The following is a 19330-nucleotide window of genomic DNA, read 5'->3' as shown; positions in this document are numbered from 1 at the left end:
GGCCAAAGTTTCAAGTCCGAGAAGGGACACAGCCCATCTCAGTCTCTATCACAGCTGACAGGCTAAACAGACCCAAGCTGCTATCACACTGCAAATGATTTTAAATTCTAAACGCAAATCTGGGCCTAAAATTAGGGTAACAACGTAGGGGAGATAGATAAAGACTCAAAAATAAAACTATGAAAGGATCAAAATAATTGTAGTACAGAAGCAAAACCGACAAGAGGGAAAAATGAAGGCTGGATAACAATTTCTAAGTGCAACTGACCCCTCTGGTCATGAGAACGGTGGGGTGAAAGCCCCCCACTTACTTGAGCCTAACCAGGTCAGGCGGGGGGATTCAGCACCACTGCAAAAGTGGTGGGGGGGCTCAAGGCACATTCGCGTTTAAACACAGCTTCCACATTTCCTTCTAAACCAGAGAATTGTTAAAAAGGGTGTGGATGGTTCCAATAGCTCTGCTCGGCAGAGCTGTGATCCACAAACCCCCAATTTAAAGTAATCAGTTTAAAAGGACAAGTCAATTAAGGAATTTTATGTACCTTTTTTCCCTGCGTGCAAATATTAATCTTGTAATGCCAAATGCATCTTTCATATTCACATCAACACACTGAACTGAGCCCTCCGCAAAGGTTTCATTAAAAAATCTGATAAATACCACCATTAGCCCTGAGTAGATCTTCCAAAAAACCTCATTCACACTGGCACATGCTTTTAAAAACTCTCCAAATCTTTTTGGCCGGCCAAAACACTGTTTACGGTATTTGAGGCTTTGCTAATCATAATCTCTTGTCTTAACAAAAGAAGACCCAACTGCTTTTATGCACATATGAAAATATTTCTGATGAGAAGCTGGCCCCAAGAAAACATATCCAAGATGCTCAAGGCTGCCCACAAACAAAAACCTAGAAGTGTCTCTACCTTACGTAAAGCTCGCTAAAAGCTTCCATCAGTTTCTAGCTTTGACCTTGGGTGCACATAGTTCTCAGAGCCACACACAAAAAAAATGCTAGTTTGAGCCGAATACAGTTCACACAACTTGCTAAAGGCTATGCAGTTCACACAACTTGCTTAAGGCTATGCGAACTCTCCAACAGAGTCACAAGAGGTGAATTCCCACTTAGGTATGTCAGTGCTTCCATGCCCAGGAGTCCAAGGAAAAGCACCTAACAGTCAACATGAGGACACAAATTATTAACAAGCCTTGCTCAGCTCTTACCTGTGGAATACTTTCCTTCCATCACATTGAAAGGCTGAACCCTTAGATCAAAGGTATTTATCTGAAATGCTCCAGACACTGAAACAGTCTGCTCTTTGTTGCACATGTAAGAACTTCCCAGGGGTGCATCCCAGTAGCTCAGATTGTTATTTGCAATGCTGAAAACTTTAAAGAAAACAGACATGTTAGTAACTTTTTTTTAAGGAGGCTTTATGCCCAATGTGTGGCGTAAACTCACAACCCCGAAATCGAGAGTCAGACGCTCTACCGACTGAGCCAGCCAGGTACCCCTGTTGGTAACGTCTTATCCTGTCGACCCAAGAAATGGGACAGTCCTCAGAATTTTCCAGTGAAGTAAGAGAGCTAGGGGTACAGGATCTACCCACAAAGGGCCATTCTTATGATCACTAGGTTTCCTATCTTTCTATAGAGGTTTCTATGCTCAAAAAATCCGTCACATCCTTGACTACTAGCTTTGAAAATAAGGGAGACTTAAGTTATTGATTTTCATGTGCGGCTGAGGTACAATTTGTACACAGAGTCTTCTGCTGCATTAAATAAGGCGCTACTTGGTAACAAGACAGCTCTGGTTTCTATTTCTTTGGTGTAACCCACTCTTTTCCCCGAGGCTGGTGCTTTGCTTACCGGAGCCATTCAGCAAATACAGGCTGACATTCACTTCCTTCAGATAGAATCGGTTTTCATTTTTCTGTTAGGAAAAGAGCTTCCAGTTAATCAACACATCACAACTGTCTACAGGTACAGTTAATATCCACAGACAAAAAGCGATCTAATACTATTACCCAGAAGATAAAGGCACAGATTAGACCTCGGGCCAACAGAATAAATTGCAACGAAGTAAACCGTGACAGAATCGTTTTTCCTCTGCCTTTTGTTTCCCATTTTTGGACCCAAAGTGTAGTCACATGGCTCTTCAACACTCAACAATTCAGCCCCTCATTTTATTCCTCATGTCACTTGCTGAGGCCTCGCCTCCTCTAGCCTGCATCTTGACAGTCTCTTAACTGGGCTCCCTCCCCGCCTTGTCAGCCTCTCCAGCTGGGATCTTTCCTTCACTGCTATTATCTTTGTGAAGCACTCATCTGATCAGCCAGTCATTCTAATTATTGTAGTGTTTAGCATGTACAAGGCAATGTATCTAAGTGCTCCAGGGAGCCGGCCACGTGGACGAGACTCGGATCCTGCTCCCCCCCCCACCCCCCCGTTTGCAATCTGTCAGGGAAGATAAGATAAATACATAAAGAAATAACCATATTGCCAAAAAAAAAAAGCGATAAGTTATAAAAATTAAAAGGAGATAGATGACTTCCAAGTAGGGGAGAAGCAAAGTGATACAAGCCTAGGGATAGGCCATTTGAACTAACTAGGACTCAATTAGGAAACAAGCAGGAAAGGGTATTCGAGAAGGTAGCCAGAAAATACGCATCATCACAAGTACGCTTAGCATTTGAAAATGGACTCGGTGCCAAAGCAATGTTCCTAAAACTTCACATAGGAGGCTTCATCGAATAATTATAACACCCCATTCTTGGATGGGGTGATCGAAGTAGGGAGCTATTAAGTGATTTTCCCTATGGTTATATGGTTGGTAGTCAGTGGGGTGGGGTTCAAACCCAGGAAGTCTAGCTGGACAGCCTACGTACTGATTACTACGATGTTCTCCCACCTCACTGAATGTGCACAGGGCACAGGTGCGGGGAGCATGGGATTCATGAGAAGGGAGAGAAGGAAACGTAAAGCCGGACGCGCAAGTTACATTGCATGGTAGGGGGGAGTGGGGAGGGAGACACTGCCGTGGCGGGGGGGCATGTGGGGGGGGGCACCACTGTGGAATTTAGAAGTTATCTTGTGGTAAAACAGAACCACTGAGGGTTTCTGGGGAAGAGCTGTGCTGCAGGACGATTGCACTGATGCAGAAGAATACTGAGGGAGGAGAGGAAGAGGAAGGACTAGTTAGGAGGCTGTTTGAACAACCCAGGTAAGAGGTCACGCAAGCTGGAATCAGAGCCAAGAAAGAAGGGGACAGATGGGGAAGGAAAATGGGGGGGCTTGGGGGGAGATGTAGAGAAATGTCAGGAGGAAGCACAAAGGAGACTATATCTCTCCTTGACTTAGGCTACATCTCAGCTTGGCATTCAAGGCTCCTCACAGTTTGTTGCAACTACTTTTCCATACCTGTCTTTCGTTAAACATGCCCCATGCCTCATTCTCCTAGCTGGTCTTGATTGTGTTCCTTTACCCAGAAAGTACCTATACTTTTCCACTTACTCCCCTTAGCTCCATATGTATAAATCTAACCCATCCCTGAAGGTCCAGCTCAAATGTCATCTCTTCTGGGAAACGTGCTTGACTCTCCTCCACCCACAATGAACCACTGCCTCCTCTATACTCCCACAGGCTTTGTACTTCCTTCTGGTCTATCATTCATCCCACTTTTTTAAAGTTTATTTATGTGGTGGGGGCAAGGGCAGAGAGAGAGGGAGGGAGAGAAAATCTTAAGTAGGCTCTGCAGAACCCACCTTGGGGCTCGAACTCACAAACTGCTGTGATCACTGACCTGAGCCGAAACCAAGAGTCGGACACTTAACCAACTGAGCCACCCAGGTACCCCTACTCATCCCACTTTGAATGCACCTTCATGGTGCTTGAATTGCCCGCATTATCCAATTCAAAAGCCTTAGCATAACATTCAAGGCCTTCCACAAAAAATGGTAATTATCTGTATATTTCTATCTTTACCACTAAACTGTGGGCTCCTTAACACAGGCCCTCTTCTTTGAGTCCCACCATGGCATCCTGTACACAATGCACTTAAATTCAAGAAGATCTCCTTAGAAGCATCTATCATGACAGGGTTGAAGATGGGCCCCAGTGAACTCTGGCGATATTGCAAGTGTTTCTTGTTTTTTTCAAAATGTCTATGACATGGTTAAAATGTCACTATTTTGAACTGCATTTTAAAACAGTCTGTTGGAGCGCCTGGGTAGCTCAGTCGATTGGGTGCCTGACCCTTGATTTCAGCTCAGGTCATGATCTCACAGTTTGTGAGTTCGAGCCTCATGTAGGGCTAACAGCACAGAGCCTGCTTGGGATTCTCTCTCTCTCTGCCCCTCCCCTACTCGAACTCGCTTGCTCTTTCTCTCAAAATAAATAAATAAACTTAAAAAATACAATAGTCTGTCGGGCAAATTAAATATTGTAATCATTAAATATTTCCCCATAAGAGTCAGAAGTAACCATGTTCCTTTTAGGATCCTACCACAGCTAGAGAGATCAAACTCCATCACTCAAAAGGGAATGAACCTAAGCTATTTCTTCGTTTTTATTTACAGTATCATCCCTATGAGATAACTTTATTTTATTATTTTTTTTTAATGTTTATTTCTAGGAGACAGAGAGAGAGATAGCGTGAGCAGGGGAGGGTCAGAGAGAGAGGGAGTCACAGACTGAAACAGGCTCCAGGCTCTGAGCTGGCAGTCAGCACAGAGCCTGACGCGGGGCTCGAACCCACGAACCGTGAGATCATGACCTAAGCAAAAGTCAGACGCTTAACCAACTAAGCCACCCAGGCACCCCCCTATGAGATAACTTTAAAAGAGAATGTGTCTGGGGAGAACTGTCCTTCCTACTGTGAAGAGGACAGCCTGACCAGACACCTGTAAACTCCTCGTCATATACGTACTGTAACAGGAATGATTTCAATGCTGGTAAAGGGAAGATTTTGGTAAACCTTCCTAAAATATAACTGCCTGATGCCATCTTCAATTAGTGCGCATATATTGCAGAGAAGAAAGGGTTTAGACTAAAGATACCAACTTCAGACTTAAAACAAAGAACACACAGCTAACTTTTGATATAGCAGATGTTGAAGATTTCCCTGTCCCTATATATAGTAATCTGATTTAAAAGTAGAACTGGTTTGGGGGCACCTGGGTGGCTCAGCCAGTGAAGCATCCGACTTTGGCTCGGGTCATGATCTCATGGTTTGAGTCCGAGTCCCGTGTCAGCTCAGAGCTGACAGCTCAGAGCCTCCAGCCTGTCTCAGATCCTGTCTCCCTCTCTCTCTCTCTCTGTTCCTTCCCCGCTTGTGCTCTTTCTGTCTCAAAAATAAATAAACTTTTAAAAATTTTGTAAAAAGCAGAACTGGTTTATAAGTAACTCTTAGTTTGAGAATGGCTGGTGGTCAGACATCTTATCTCACCAACAGCCCCCCCCCCCTTGTCCATTCCCACCTGCGTAACACGTACACACACACCCCGCCAAAAGTTATGAGGCTAATGACAGCTTCAGAGAAGGCAGAAATAAAGGTCCTCGACGATTAGCTTATGCCAGCAAGAAGTAGAGCACATATGCTTGATCTGGAACCTTCTGTTTCAAGTTCAGCCTTAGATTCGAGCATGAACAAAAACCCAAACACTGCCATTATAAACTATCTGAACAAACTTATGCGTGTTAAGTACTTAACCCAGAACCTTGTACATGGTGAGTACTCAATAAATGTTCACTATTATTATTGCTGATACGGTGAGAAACAGTAGAGCCTCCAAAAGGCACTTAGATATTATAGCAGATGAACACGAGTTTTCTAGCCAATAATAAAGAAAAGTATTTTGGAAACTACTTTTTATCATTTATAATACATGACATCTAAATTCGTGCACACTTTATGATTACGTCTATCTACAGGAGATGGATTACAGAGTTTTGGGGGGGATGTGGGTTAATTCTCACTCCTACCCTGAAGTCTGTATGACGCCAGAACAGTCACTTCAGGGGAACAATAATGCGAGAGTCCAGCCCACAGACCGCTGAGGTGACCCTGAGGGACTAAAGGGGATCAATGGACTACCCTTTATGATTAAGCAGCACTGAAATGGAAAATACAGCTAAATAGCCACCCTCCCTCCAAACACACAGCTCTTTAGACTTTCAGATGCGTTTCTACGAAAACGAACCTACTCTTATGAAACTCTGATACTCACCACAGCAAAGACAAAGTCAAGAAATTTGATGTTGCTGCTGTTCAGCCTGAGCAGAGCGACCTGAGGATGGCAGTTACCGCTGAAGTCAGTTGTGTTGGGGTTGACGTTAATAACGGTAGCAACCTTTCGGGGAAGGAGAGGGAGAAAGGTACACTTTAACCATATGAGCCCACGGCAGAACCTTACATTCTAATCCGCAACGTCAGGGAGACCAGAAATTCCTGTGGTCTGGATACCTAGGTTCAGGGTGTCTTACTCTCAAACAAAGTTGGCATGGGCTCTCAAGCTAGGGCTCAGACAACTAGAAGGAAAACCAGAAAGAAAGAAAGAAAAATGAGAGGGAAGCTTCCTCAGCAATGAGCCAGATGAAAAGACACATTTTTCTGGAGCACAAGAGCCGTGTGTCTAGCTCGTTTAAGTCGCAAGACTCTGGGAATGGGATCTGTGCGCTGGCATGCCCCCTGTAGCCTCAGAGAGACACTGCGACTAGAGGTGCCACCACATACTGGAGTGTTGCTCTCGACCTGAGTCATCGCATAGCTGGAGAAAGAGCTGCACTGTTTCCTCCATCAACCTCTGCTGCACTTCAGATACACATGCGAAGGATTTCTATTTTAAACTGCCTGGAATAAAGATCATCTATCTGTACTCCAATCTGCTGATGGTAAATACAGCCCAAACCCCAAAGAGTCCTGGAAACAGCTAGGTTTCCTGCTGGCCAAGACAGCACCTTGACAGTGACATTAACTCTTTGTGTAACTCCAAACTAATCAAACCTCAACAAGTCAACATCACATCTCTACTGAAAACGGAATCTGTCTAGAGGCACCCGACTCTTGATTTCAGCTCAGGTCACGATCTCACGTGACCTCCCCCTCTCTCTGCCCCTCCCTTCCTCGCACTCTGGCCCTCTCTCTCTCTCCAAATAAATGAATAGACTTTAAAAGAAAAAACAGAATCAGTCTAGTGCTTGCTTTGGCAGTAATATATTAAAACAGAATCAGTCTAGTAATGCCACTCTTGGGCCAGAAGTAGGATATACCTTATTTGAAAGGAGATACAAGAAAAAGGTACCAAGGAAAACAGACAACTATACCTTATCATGAGTGATGTTGAGCTGCAGCCCCATGGTAGCCAGGAGACAAGTACCATTGCTATTATTAACTGAGTAGGACCCAACCTCTGGTTTTTCCCTTGGAATGGGCGTGGTAGTAGGAGACGACATGGTGGTAGGGGTGATGGGCACCACAGTGGTTGAAGTTTGATCTTTTTCACACAGAAACTCTGAAAAAAAAAACAAAGGACAAAATAAGTTAAGGGGGTTTAGGGGGTTTCTCCTTAATTCATAAGGCCAGGAAAGAGCAAATATCTCTCACAACAGAAGTCCAAAGGTTATATTAGGGGCAGACTCCATGGAGTCTTTTTAGACCCTTAAGTCCCTTTATTCCCAAAGAACTTCACCTGCCTCGGATGTGAAAATGAGAGATTTAAGGGTTTTTTTAATAAAAATTATTTATTGAGACAGAGACAGCTCAAGTGGGGGAGGGACAGAGAGAGAGAGAGAGAGAGAGAGAGAGAGAGAGAGAGAGGGAGAGAGAGAGAATCCCAAAGAGGCTCCCTGCTGCCAGCACTGAGCCTGACTCAGGGCTCAAACTCACAAAACCGTGAGACCATGACCTGAGCCAAAACCAAGAGTCAGACACTTAGCTGTCTGAGGCATCCAGGCACCCGGAGAGATTTAAGTTTGAAAACATTTAACTCCTACCTAGGCCCACCCTCTTCTTCCGCTCCCCCCGCCCAAAACACTATAAGGAAGGACAGTGTTTACCAGAAAAAAAGTTTAGAAATCATTACAGGGTTTAAATGCAAATGAGCCTTTTATTGCTATCAGCCTTACAGCAAATCAGCGTTTCAAATTCTTCTTAGGAAAGTGTTGGTGGCTTTCCAGAGCTCGGGAATGAGAAATTATGACATTTCCATGAAGTTATATATATGTTACCAAAGCAGTTTATAAAATTCAAGATTCAAACACAAAAATCTCATTCCTAAAGCTGTGGTCTTAGCTCATCAAAAGCTAAAGAGCTGATGCAAACTATATGAGGATTTGTTCAAACAAAGATTAGGTTTGATCAGCTGAAAACATTATAGTGAAACATTTTTATTTTTTTTTAGGTGAAACTTTTTTTTTTCTCAGAGAGAGACTGAGAAACAGCATGAGCAAGGGAGGGTCAGAGAGAGAGGGAGATACAGAATCTGAAACAGGCTCCAGGCTCTGAGCTGGCTATCAGCACAGAGCCTGACGTGGGGCTCGAACCCACGACCTGTGAGATTATAACCTGAGCTGAAGTCAGACACTTAACTGACTGAGCCACCCGGGCGCCCCTAGGTGAAACATTTTTAAAAAAAGTCCCATAACATGTATGTCATGAACTTAAAAAGGCAAGTTCCAGGGGTGCCTGGGTGGCTCAGTCAGTTAAATGTCCAGCTCTTGGCTTCAGCTCAGGTCATGGTTTGTGAGTTTGAGCCCCACATCGGGCTCTGTGCTGAGAATGTGGAACCTACCTGGGATTCTCTCTTCCCCCGCCCCCAAAATAAATAAATCAACTTAAAAAAATTGCAAGTTCCACAAGAATAAGAATTGTTGTCATTTACGAAAACTTTACGGTCCGCTGTAAACCATGACAAATCTTTGTAAAGCAACACTTTCATGAGGCGCCTGGGTAGGTCAGTCAGTTAAGCGTCTGACTTCAGCTCAGGTCATGATCCCACAGTCTGTGCGTTCAAGCCCCGCAGTGGGCTGTGTGCTGACAGCTCAGAGCCTGAAGCCTGATTCAAATTCTGTCTCCCTCTCTCTCTCTGCCCCTCCCCCACTCACACTCTGTCTCTCAAAAATGAATGTTAAAAAAGTTTTTTAATAAAATGTGGGACACCTGGGTGGCTCAGTTGGTTAAGCATCCAACTTCGGCTCAGGTCACGATCTCACAGTTTGTGGGTTTGAGCCCTGCTTCGGCTTCGTGCTGACAGCCGGGAGCCTGGAGCCTGCTTTGGATTCTGTGTCTCCCTCTCTCTGCCCCTCCCCCACTCACACGCACTTGCTCTCTCTCTCTCTCAAAAATAAACATTAAAATTTTTTAAAAAAATAAATAAATGAAAAGGAATGCTTTCAGATAACAAGTTCGATTAAAGCCAGCTGGTATACTCTAATCCTAAAGTAGGACCCAAGTACCTATACTTTAAGTACTCACCTTTTGTGCTCACCGTGCCGTTCTGGACAAAAGCTTGTACGTGAACATCCCAATAGTACTGGGTAACATCACCCTTTTCCAAAGTCGATAAACTATTGCATCTGAAGATGTTGTTCAAAGGAATTCTGAATTGCACAGGCTCATAAATGGTCAAAACCCCTGTAAAACAAAATCAACACCAGCTGCTTCCAAGAAGGTGGGAGAAAGAGCAATAATGTAAATACGTTTGTAGACTTTCTTCTCCTCCCGTCCACCTGTCTTACCCCATCCTCAAGCGACAAAGCACACGGCGCACTGAGGAAATGACAAAGTCACTGCGGCTGAAACATAGGGAGTGAGAGGGAAGACGTGATGGGGGTTAGGAAGGAAGGACAGGCTGCAGGTGGCCACGCACTGAAGCAAACCGGACGAGCCGAGGACAGGTCAGGCTTTGTTTTGTTAGCAGTGGAAGGTTAGCTCCAGTTTTTAAAGCTGGAAATAAATAACACACGTATCCGTTATTTTAAGGAAGATGGCAAAACTGTTGGGGCTGGACGGGGGAAAACCTTTTAAGACAATTCACTTAAGAGGGAAAGTGGTTAGGAGGCTGCTGCCCTGGTTAAGGGAAAAGGGGAAGGGGTTGCCTGAAGTAGGTCAGTGAGTGGCAGAAGGAAGAGGAAAGAGGCCACCTGAAAACGTATCTAAGGTAGAATCAACAGGGCTTGGGAGGCGCCTCGGTGGCTCAGTCCATTAAGCAAAACTCTTGGTTTTGGCTCAGGTCATGGTCTCACGGTTTCGTGAGTTCGAGCCCCGCATCCGGGCTCTGTGCTGGTGGTGTGGAGCCTACTTGGGATCCTCTCTCTCTCTCCCTCTCTCTTCCCTTCCCCTACTTGTGTGGTCTCTCTCTCAAAATAAAGAAACTTTAAAAAAAAATAGAGCTTAGTGCTCAAGGAAGGAAGAAAGATGGCTTAATCAAGGATTCTATAGTAAATCTTTATTTTTGTGCTACTGTCCCAGAGGAAGTTGCAGTAACTAGAATGAGCTTTTGAAACATCTTCCTGGAGAGCATTTAAAGACTATTCCATTTCAGGAAATCTTCAGAATGTGAAAGGAATAAGCTACGTCCATTGTGGAGAGTTTAGAAACTTCAAAAGACTGTGATCACAGTCATCCACCCAAATGGCTTCGTTTCAAGGAAGGTACTCAAGGTCCCTGATACAGGCTGCCTTCAGCGCTCTCCATCATGTAGCAAGACAGACAAATAATGCTGTCTTGGCGCCCCCTGATGGCTACAGAGAAAAAACTTTTTAACCTACCAGAACATTTTTCCCCCCAAAATCGTTTCTCACTATGAACATAAATGAATGGATACTTGACCTAGCTTAGATAGACAGACCTCAAAAACAACCTGTAGACGTCCTGCAGTTAGACTACGAAGCGATAATTCTTTAAACCATGTATTATTTATGAATATGTATGTATTCGTCGCATATGAACACATGCATAGCAAGGCTACAAGTCACATTTGTAAGAATGGCTGCCTTTCGGGACGCAGAGGGGAAAATGGCTCAGGGGTCGAATGAGTACAAAGGAAACCTCAAATTTATCTGTAAGGTATTTCTTTAAATAAGTAAAAAAAATGATGAGGCAGATATGAAAAAAAGGCAATTTAATACATTCTGGGTAATGGGTACACGGAAGTCTATTACAGTCTCTGTACGTTTCTATACTTTAATCATGAAAAACATTTTTAAAAGAAAACAGCAGCTTCAAACTTACTTCAATTACCAGACGCCTAAAAATAAAACACTAAATCAAAACCCGACAGTCCATTTAAGGAAACCATTTTAAATTCCGAATAGTTTCAAATAACTTAGCATGGAGATGCTAGTAAGAAAAACATGCACCTTCCCTTTGTTTAAAGTAAAAAGGAGGCGAGTTAGGTGCTATGTTTAGGGTCCCTGGTTTTTCCAGTCAGATCTGTCCTTTTCCTGCCACCCGCTTGGTCGAGGCGCTTGTTACGCCATCCTTCGGTGACTAGAACATCTCTGCCTGCAGTCTCCTCACTCCCCAGTTCATCCTGCAGAACATTCTTTATAAACTACCGTGTCTGCTTTGGTGATGGCGTTCTCCCACTCAAAAACCTACAATGGTTCCCCGGGGCCTACCCCATCAAGCTAAACGCCTCTCCTTGGCTTCCGAGGCCCTTATCATTTAGACCCACTGCACCCAGCTGGCTCGCTTTTCCCTCTGCTGCACACACGGCCTGTTTTAATCAGGCGGCTCTCCAAACACCGCTCCACATGCGTGCTTCCCCCTGCTGGAAATACTCTGCCCAAATTCTCCGCCTACCCAAATTTGGCCATTAGCCGGGTTGCAGCTCGGGGCCTTCTATACGCCAAGCTTTCTCACCCCTCCAATGCACCCTGACCTCTACTTTCGCTCTGCTCCTAATGAGACCACTTGTGAGGACACTTCCAGAGCAGGCACTCTTTTTTTTAGGTTTTTTAATTTATTCTGCGAGAGAGAGCACGAGCGGGGGAGAGGCAGAGAGAGAGGATCCCGAGAAAGAGAGAATCAGGCACTGAGATTGCACTGATCTCATGGACCCGCGAGATCATGATCTGAGCCGAAGTTGGACGCTTAGCCAACCGAGCCACCCAGGCGCTCCAGATCAGGTACTCTTAACCATGGGCACTTGTAGGCGGGCTCAGGAAGTATAGACCATCTGCAAAGTTTACTCTGTGCTTTTTAAAAAAAATTTTTTTTAATGTTTTTTATTTCTGAGAGAGAGACAGAGAGAGAGAGAGACACAGCGTGAGCAGAGGAAGGTCAGAGAGAGAGGGAGACACAGAATCTGAAACAGGCTCCAGACTCCGAGCGGTCAGCACAGAGCCTGATGTGGGGCTCAAACCCACGAACTGTGAGATCATGACCTGAGCTGAAGTTGGACGCTTAACTGACTGAGCCACCCAGGCGCCCCTGCTCTGTACTTTGAGAGAGAGGGTCTACAGCCTTCCTCAGGCTGCCACCCTCCGAACAAAACCACAAACAACAACAAATCACACTATCTCAATGCTTTCCACTTTTTTCCATATAACTTGGAAAAATGATTTTGCTTTGTTCCCCCAGCTAGTTTTAAAGCTCCTTGAAGATGCGGGGCAAATATTATACTAGTTCTAAAAGACAATATAGGGCACGAAGGCTAAATATGTAAGATAACCAGTAACAGACCCACTTTAGTTATCCTCTCAAACTAAGATTAGGAAAGAGAAACTAGGATTGATTTCCAGGTCTCAGTCCGTGTTACCTCCCAAGTTTTACATGAGCTCATTCACTTCTGGGTCTTGAAAATATGGCCTTGTGATGTCCATAAATCAGAGTAAGTCATATATCCCCCAAGTCTCGCAACTGAAGGTCATCTGTCTGTGTTTTTGGGGTCAGAATGAAATCTCATCTGTGAAGAATGCTAGGCTACTACAAATATCACGCTTAACCCAAATCTCAGTAGAAGCGAAAGAAAGGAGAGAACTAGATCCCTAACAAAATTGAAACCTCCACTATCCATGCCTTCAAAATGTTTAGTACTGGGCGCCTGGGTGGCTCAGTCGGTTAAGCGTCTGACTTCGGTTCAGGTCACGATCGCGCGGTTTGTGGGTTAGAGCCCCGCTTCGGGCTCTATGCTGACAGCTCAGAGTCTGGAGGCTGCTTCAGATTCTATGTCTCCCTCTCTCTCTGACCCTCCCCTGCTCAAGCTGTCTCTCTCTCTCTCTCTCACAAATAAATAAAACATTAAAAAATGTTTAGTACAAAAAAATAAACCACCTAGTACCCATTTCGATTCTAAAAGTTGCAAGAATGCCTTATGGCTAATGCTTTCTCAAATTTGTTTTGAGCTGAAATTGTCTCAAAATAGCACCAGATGTTGAGTTCTGTCATTTTGCCTTTAATTAACCATTTAGTTTTTGGTCCAAATCCTATCTAAATGGTAAAAAGATCTGAAGATGAAGCATTTCTGCCAATCTCAGGTTACTGAACTTGTACATATTTAAAACAGTTATCGGTTAAAGGATTTTCTCATTCATTCAACATTTGTTGACTACCCACTACTGAACGAAATGAATAATAATAGTCAAGTGCATGAACTCTGTAGCTTAACAGACTTTGGTTCAAACACCAGCTCATCCACTTACTAGCTATGTGACCTCTGGGAAAGTCATTTAATCCCATCAAGCCTCAGTCCCTTTAACCTGTGAAGCTGAGAGAGTGTCTCCTTCCCAGGCTTGCCACTGTGGATTAAGTGAGATGCTGCTAGTCCCCCACTTAGGGCACTACCTAGTACAAAGCAAAGCAGCCAAACAAGGACAACACTTATCATCACTGTGTCGAACACTGCTGTATGGGGGGGGGGTGAATACAAAGACATGAACTTGGGGCGTCTGGGGGGGTTCAGTCAGTTGAGCGTACGACTTCAGCTCAGGTCATGATCTCACGGTTCACGAGTTTGAGCCTCACGTTGGGCTCTGTGCTGACAGCTCAGAGCCTGGAGCCTGCATCGGATTCTGTATCTCCCTCTCTCTCTGCCCCTCCCCAACTCACACACTCTCTCTCAAAAACAAACGAAACATTAAAAAAAAATTTAAAAACCAAAGACATGAACTTTCCCTTCCAGTTAGGAAGACAGACCTGCATATGGATGATTTCTAAGTTACTGACATTTGTATTATTAATAAAGAGTAAGAGAACAGAACACAAATCTAATTCCTAAGTTTACCTTTATCTTTGGCATCAGGAAATGTCGCGTTGTCACTAATGTTGTAGGAAAATGAGATGCCGTCAATCAAGTACATAGACCCTTCCTTCGTAAAATTCACAATCCAGGAAAAACCGGATCCAAATTGCACGACTATTTGGGGACCGTTCTGGTCATCCCCACATTTGCTTCCATTGTATGTTGCAGTGCTGGGGTCTGAAATGGTTACAGTTTTCTAAAAGAAAAAGAGGTTTGGGGGTAAGGAGCACACAGGCGGTGATGAGCATCAAGCATTCATGCTGGATGTGCCAATTGGGTCTGCGTTACACCCCACCCAGGGCCAGGCTGCCCCTGCCTGGCCTGTTGTGGAAACCAGTCTCCGACTCTTCACCTACCGACCGGTCCTCTGGACAGAAGGCAAAAGGAGACTGGCCTAAACTTCTCTTCTTGATTTTTTTTTTTGTAAATCAGGTTATAAGCAGGCAGGACCTTAACTAAAACAAAATAAGGAGACAAAAGGATTGAGAAGGCCCTCCCCCAAGGAGATTTTTACAAAAAACTATTTAAAATGGGAACGTTTTGACGTCGGTATCTGTTAAAGCATCACCGATGTGGTGAAGCCTGGTGAAGACACCAGACAGTCTTCGGGCCATATGCCCTCAACTGACTGCGAGGGAAACTCCAAAGAGCCAACGAAGTAAATAAAATATTCCTTCTACCACTAAACAGAATACCTTCAGGTGTCTATGTTTTTTAAAAACCCACAGAACTGGACTGTTAAGGCAGTCAACATATGAAATCTCATTCATAGAACGTATGTAAAGGATAAAGAATGGAACGGACCTACTAGAAACCTCAAGGAGAAAAAAAATACTTACATAATGTTTGCTTGTAGTCTGATAGTGTATTGTGAAATTCATCTGCCATTTTGCATAAAGGCAAGTGGCTTTTTCTGAATCTGTCAAATTAAGTTCTAATGCATAGGATGAGACAGCTCCTAGATTTATGAAAAAGAATAAGATTGTGAAGTTGTACCACAAAAACATACCTACAGTAAAAACGAGCTCTGTCCACCACTGAAGCTCAACCAGCGTTAAGATGAAACAAAGCCCTTTGAATATATATGGTATCTTGGTGACTTTTTTCTTTGTATTTTTAGTGGAATCCTATTGATAAAATTAGCATCATCCCTTCCAGAAGGAATGGCTACTTGACCTAGGATGCTTCCCAATAGTCATGTCCATGCTCACCTGTGCCCGGCTAGTTTTGTTTTAGGCAATGAGAGTTTGCCTGTTAGGACTTTTGTTTTTAAGGCAAAGGAGGTTATGTGGGAGCTCAGGAGGGGCGTCAGTCTCTCTCAAACCAGCCAATGGAACTTTCTCTGCAAAAATATTGACAGAGCGGATGTTCTATGGTCTTGTTGCCTTCAATCTGGTCACAAGCTACATGGCCTATGACACACGAATGTCTTTCGAACTATTTTATTCTGATGTGAAGATGTAGGATGGCTCTTCATAAGCATGTGTCCATTGTGAGCAAAAGAACAGACTTTCAAAGGTTGTTAGATCTGTAAGCAAACCGTTAATTTTTTTTTTTATAAATGTAACATTCATCCCTTGGTTTCATTTTAAAATCCGAAGATCAGAGAGGCTGATGAAATCTTTTGACGTGGACTCAAAGGCGCTTCCTGTGTTTTCAACCTGCTACCTCTTTGAGCAGAGAAACCTTACCGGGACAGAAAAGCCAAGGGGCTTTTGAGCTAACCTGGCTCTTATATACCCTAGGTTCAACACGGGAGCATTCTCTTTTAACTAAAGAGCCCGAGAACACAAAATACTATGTGCCAGCAAACACACCAGCTGCATAAATGACGGGCGGCCATTTAAGGATTTTCTTCACTGTCTCACACACTACCCAAGGGGAGAGCTGTTTCCTGTGAAGACAGATGCACAGCCTTTAATGATATCTGAGCAATCCAGCGTCATCTACAAGCAGGGACATGCTACGGACTACAGAGAATAAAGTCCTAGGCGGACTACACAGAAGGTGGGCCTCAGCAACAGCTTTCAAGTCATACACAAAAGCCTGTGGTCATGATGCTCTGGAGCCCAGGCTGCCTGCAAGCCTGAATACCACACCAAAGCTTGCGGTTACTGAGTGATTCAGGGGAAGGGGGATGATGGGCATGGGGGAGGGCACTTGTTGGAATGAACACTGGGTGTTATATGGAAACCAACTTGACAATAAACTATTTAAGATAAATAAATAAATAAATGAATGAATGAATGAATGAATGGTGTAAGACAGTAACAGTACCAGTGTGTACCCATGGGGTAGACCTCATACGTCATGAAGGAGAAGGTACAGGTTATAGTTCAAATTTACCACTACATTAAATTCAAGACAGTCTGGTTGCCAACCTAAAAATAAGAACCGAGAAGTGTCCTGAGGGCTCTAGCACTTTCTGTTCTGGTGCCTTTCTCCCTGTAATAGCTATCCCTTTCACAGAGCTTTCTGGCTTCCCTGGACATCTCCAACTGCACGGGGACCAATTTTACTCAATATCTAGCACCTCAAACTCAACTGCAAAACGAAAATTCACTCTTCTACTTCCTCTAAACTGCTTCCCTTCTCTGGCTATAAAGGAAAGGCAGGACCACATACGGTCACTCGGGCTTAAAACTTTGGGAATTAGGGGCACCTAAGGGGCTCAGCTGGTAATCACCCAGGTGATGACTTCGAGCTCTATGCTGATGGCTGGGCCTGGAGCCTGCTTCACATTCTGTGTCTCCCTCTCTCTCTGTCCTTCCCCCACTTGTGCTTGTGTGCACACTCTCTCAAAAATAAATAAACAAAAAAATATCTTTAAAAGCCGTGTGGGAATTAGCTTCTACCTCATTCTCTTTGTGAAGTTCTACTTATTTTTTTTCCTCTTACATCCAACCGTTGCCTTTTATTTCTATTCCCTATCCACCACCCCACCCCTAAATTACTACAGATGCCTCCTAGCTGTCCTTAGAAATAGCTCCCTGATTAATGGTCCTTAAATACCTCTTCCTCTCAGGACACTTGTTCAAATACTTTTACTAGCTCCCAAAGTCCCATATTAAATTTACATTCCATCGCCTGAGTTTCAAAGTAATCCTTGATCTCATCCCACCCTATTCCTTCAACTTCTCTCAAACCATTTTCCCAGAACACACCCTTTAATCTGGTTAAACTTGTTCTACTGGACCCAAATGCCATGTGCTATCCAACCTCTACCCCTAGGCCTCTTCTATCCCTAACATTTGAGAGTTGCTTTTCTTCTACTGATCTAAGTGTTCACTTGAGGAAGGACTGCCCTCTCTTTTGGGCTGCCTCTAAATCTGCAACAGCCCCAGACCCTGCCTTTTCTAATAATTTCTGGCAGATGTCACCACCTACTGTAAAAGCTGAAAATGTCAGACGCTTGCCTCCCCAGCCTCCCTGGCAGCAAGGATGGCTGAGGCTCCGCCCAACAGAGGCATCCGCCCCAGATTTCAGATAGGAGGGCCTGGAATGGAGCCAGGAATGGAAGTGTCACCCTCAGGTGGCAGTTGCTACAGCAGGTTCAAGGTCCTAGGCAACGAGGCCAGCAGCAGAGCTGGCAGCGGTGGCAGGTAGTTCGCGAACTGCATTCCAACGCTTGGTGGCGCTAGTGCAGTTCAGAGGCATGACTCGGGGAACTGGGCCAGGCTTTGACATCCACAGCCAGGGGCCCTGGTAATTCCGAGTCACTCGATATACGTGTTTTTATAAAGAAAAATTGTACTGATGCCTAACATACATGCAGAGGAGTACACGCCGTCACATATGAAAGGGAAAGGTGCACGGAACGTTGAGCACACAGCTCAAAGAATTTTCACAAGCTGAATTCACTTGGGTCAAGAAACAGAACATTCCAAGTGTTCCTGAAGCCCCTTCTAGGTATTTATTCCCTCCCAAGGGCAACCACTATCACGACTTCTACCACTACAGATTAGTTTTGCCTGGTTTTCAACCTGATATAAATGGCATCATTCACTATGCCCTTTTGTGTCTGGCTTCTTTCACTGCATATTAAGTCTGTGGGATTCACCCAGGTTGGTGTGTGTGTAACTACAGTGTGTCCGTTCTCACTCTGGACGTATAGCTTTCTGTTACTGGGTAAATACTCCACTACTTATCTATGTTACTGTGATGGGCATCTGAACAGTTTCCAGTTTGGACCTACTACAAATGGGCACGGTGGTGAACACACGTGCATGTGTGTATGTATCTAAGAAGGAAATGGTGGGATCAAAGGCTATGCATATGCTCTGATATCTTTTTAATAAATTCCTTTTCTGCTTAAAATCTATCAGATTTTATTTCTTTTTTTTTTTTAAGTGTTTATTTTTTAGAGAGAGAGCAAGCAAGTGAACACGAGGGAGGGGTAGAGAGACAGGGAGACAGAGGATCCAAAGCAGGCTCTGCACTAACAGCAGAGAGCCCAATGTGGGGCTCAAACTCACAAACGGTGAGATCACGACCTGAGCCAAAGTCCGACCCAACCAACGGAGCCACCCCGGTGCCCCTATCAGATGTTATTTCTGTTGCTTACAATTAAGAACCTGAAAGGATAAGCGATCCATTCTGCAGCAGCCATTTTCTCCACAAAGATCTCCCTAAGTATAGAAGCCTTAACTATAGAGCGGTCATAGTGCGTACCCCCACCTTTCAGTGTATTTTGTACTATCCTGAATTATTCAGTTACTTTATGCCCGTAAATCCTGACTCCTGTATTGTCACAAGCTCTAAGACAGCAGTCTTTGGCTGTAACTTCACAACAAACTGATGTGTCACAGTAAATTATAGTATACAGCAGGTAATTTGTTAACTAATAAAAAAAGGACCCAAGTCTGTGAATGAATATCTGGATTCAAGATTCCCTTTTGATAATGTCTGTGCCACTCATTTGAATTCCAATATGCTCCCTTACTAACAGATGACTCAATCTATGCCACATCCCCTAGGAGTAGGTCTTTTATATGAATGTCATCCATCACGGGTGCCATGGTCGGAGACACCATGTCTATTACTTTTCCTCTATCTCCTCTCATTTCTAATAGTGCTGAATACATATTAGTTT

The 19330-nt window shown here is 44.1% G+C and overlaps 1 protein-coding gene across 2 annotated transcripts in view; it reads right to left on the bottom strand.

Moving 5' to 3' along the window:
* The window catches only part of LAMP2 (lysosomal associated membrane protein 2), a 40311-nt gene that overhangs the window by 14283 nt on the left and 6698 nt on the right, over positions 1-19330 (bottom strand). For both annotated transcript variants that reach the window (XM_039221458.1, XM_039221459.1), the window contains exons 2-8: positions 15078-15196; positions 14221-14434; positions 9468-9626; positions 7319-7506; positions 6223-6345; positions 1865-1928; positions 1220-1384 (exon numbers count right to left, since the gene is read on the bottom strand). In XM_039221458.1, the coding sequence (XP_039077389.1) occupies positions 1220-1384; positions 1865-1928; positions 6223-6345; positions 7319-7506; positions 9468-9626; positions 14221-14434; positions 15078-15196 (1032 nt within the window). The remainder of the gene's footprint in view (positions 1-1219; positions 1385-1864; positions 1929-6222; positions 6346-7318; positions 7507-9467; positions 9627-14220; positions 14435-15077; positions 15197-19330) is intronic.

The sequence above is a fragment of the Hyaena hyaena genome, unplaced genomic scaffold, assembly GCF_003009895.1.
Source record: "Hyaena hyaena isolate Hyena2069 unplaced genomic scaffold, ASM300989v1 scaffold_986, whole genome shotgun sequence".
NCBI classification, from domain to species: domain Eukaryota; kingdom Metazoa; phylum Chordata; class Mammalia; order Carnivora; family Hyaenidae; genus Hyaena; species Hyaena hyaena.
This window is presented reverse-complemented; position numbering and strand designations above follow the sequence as displayed.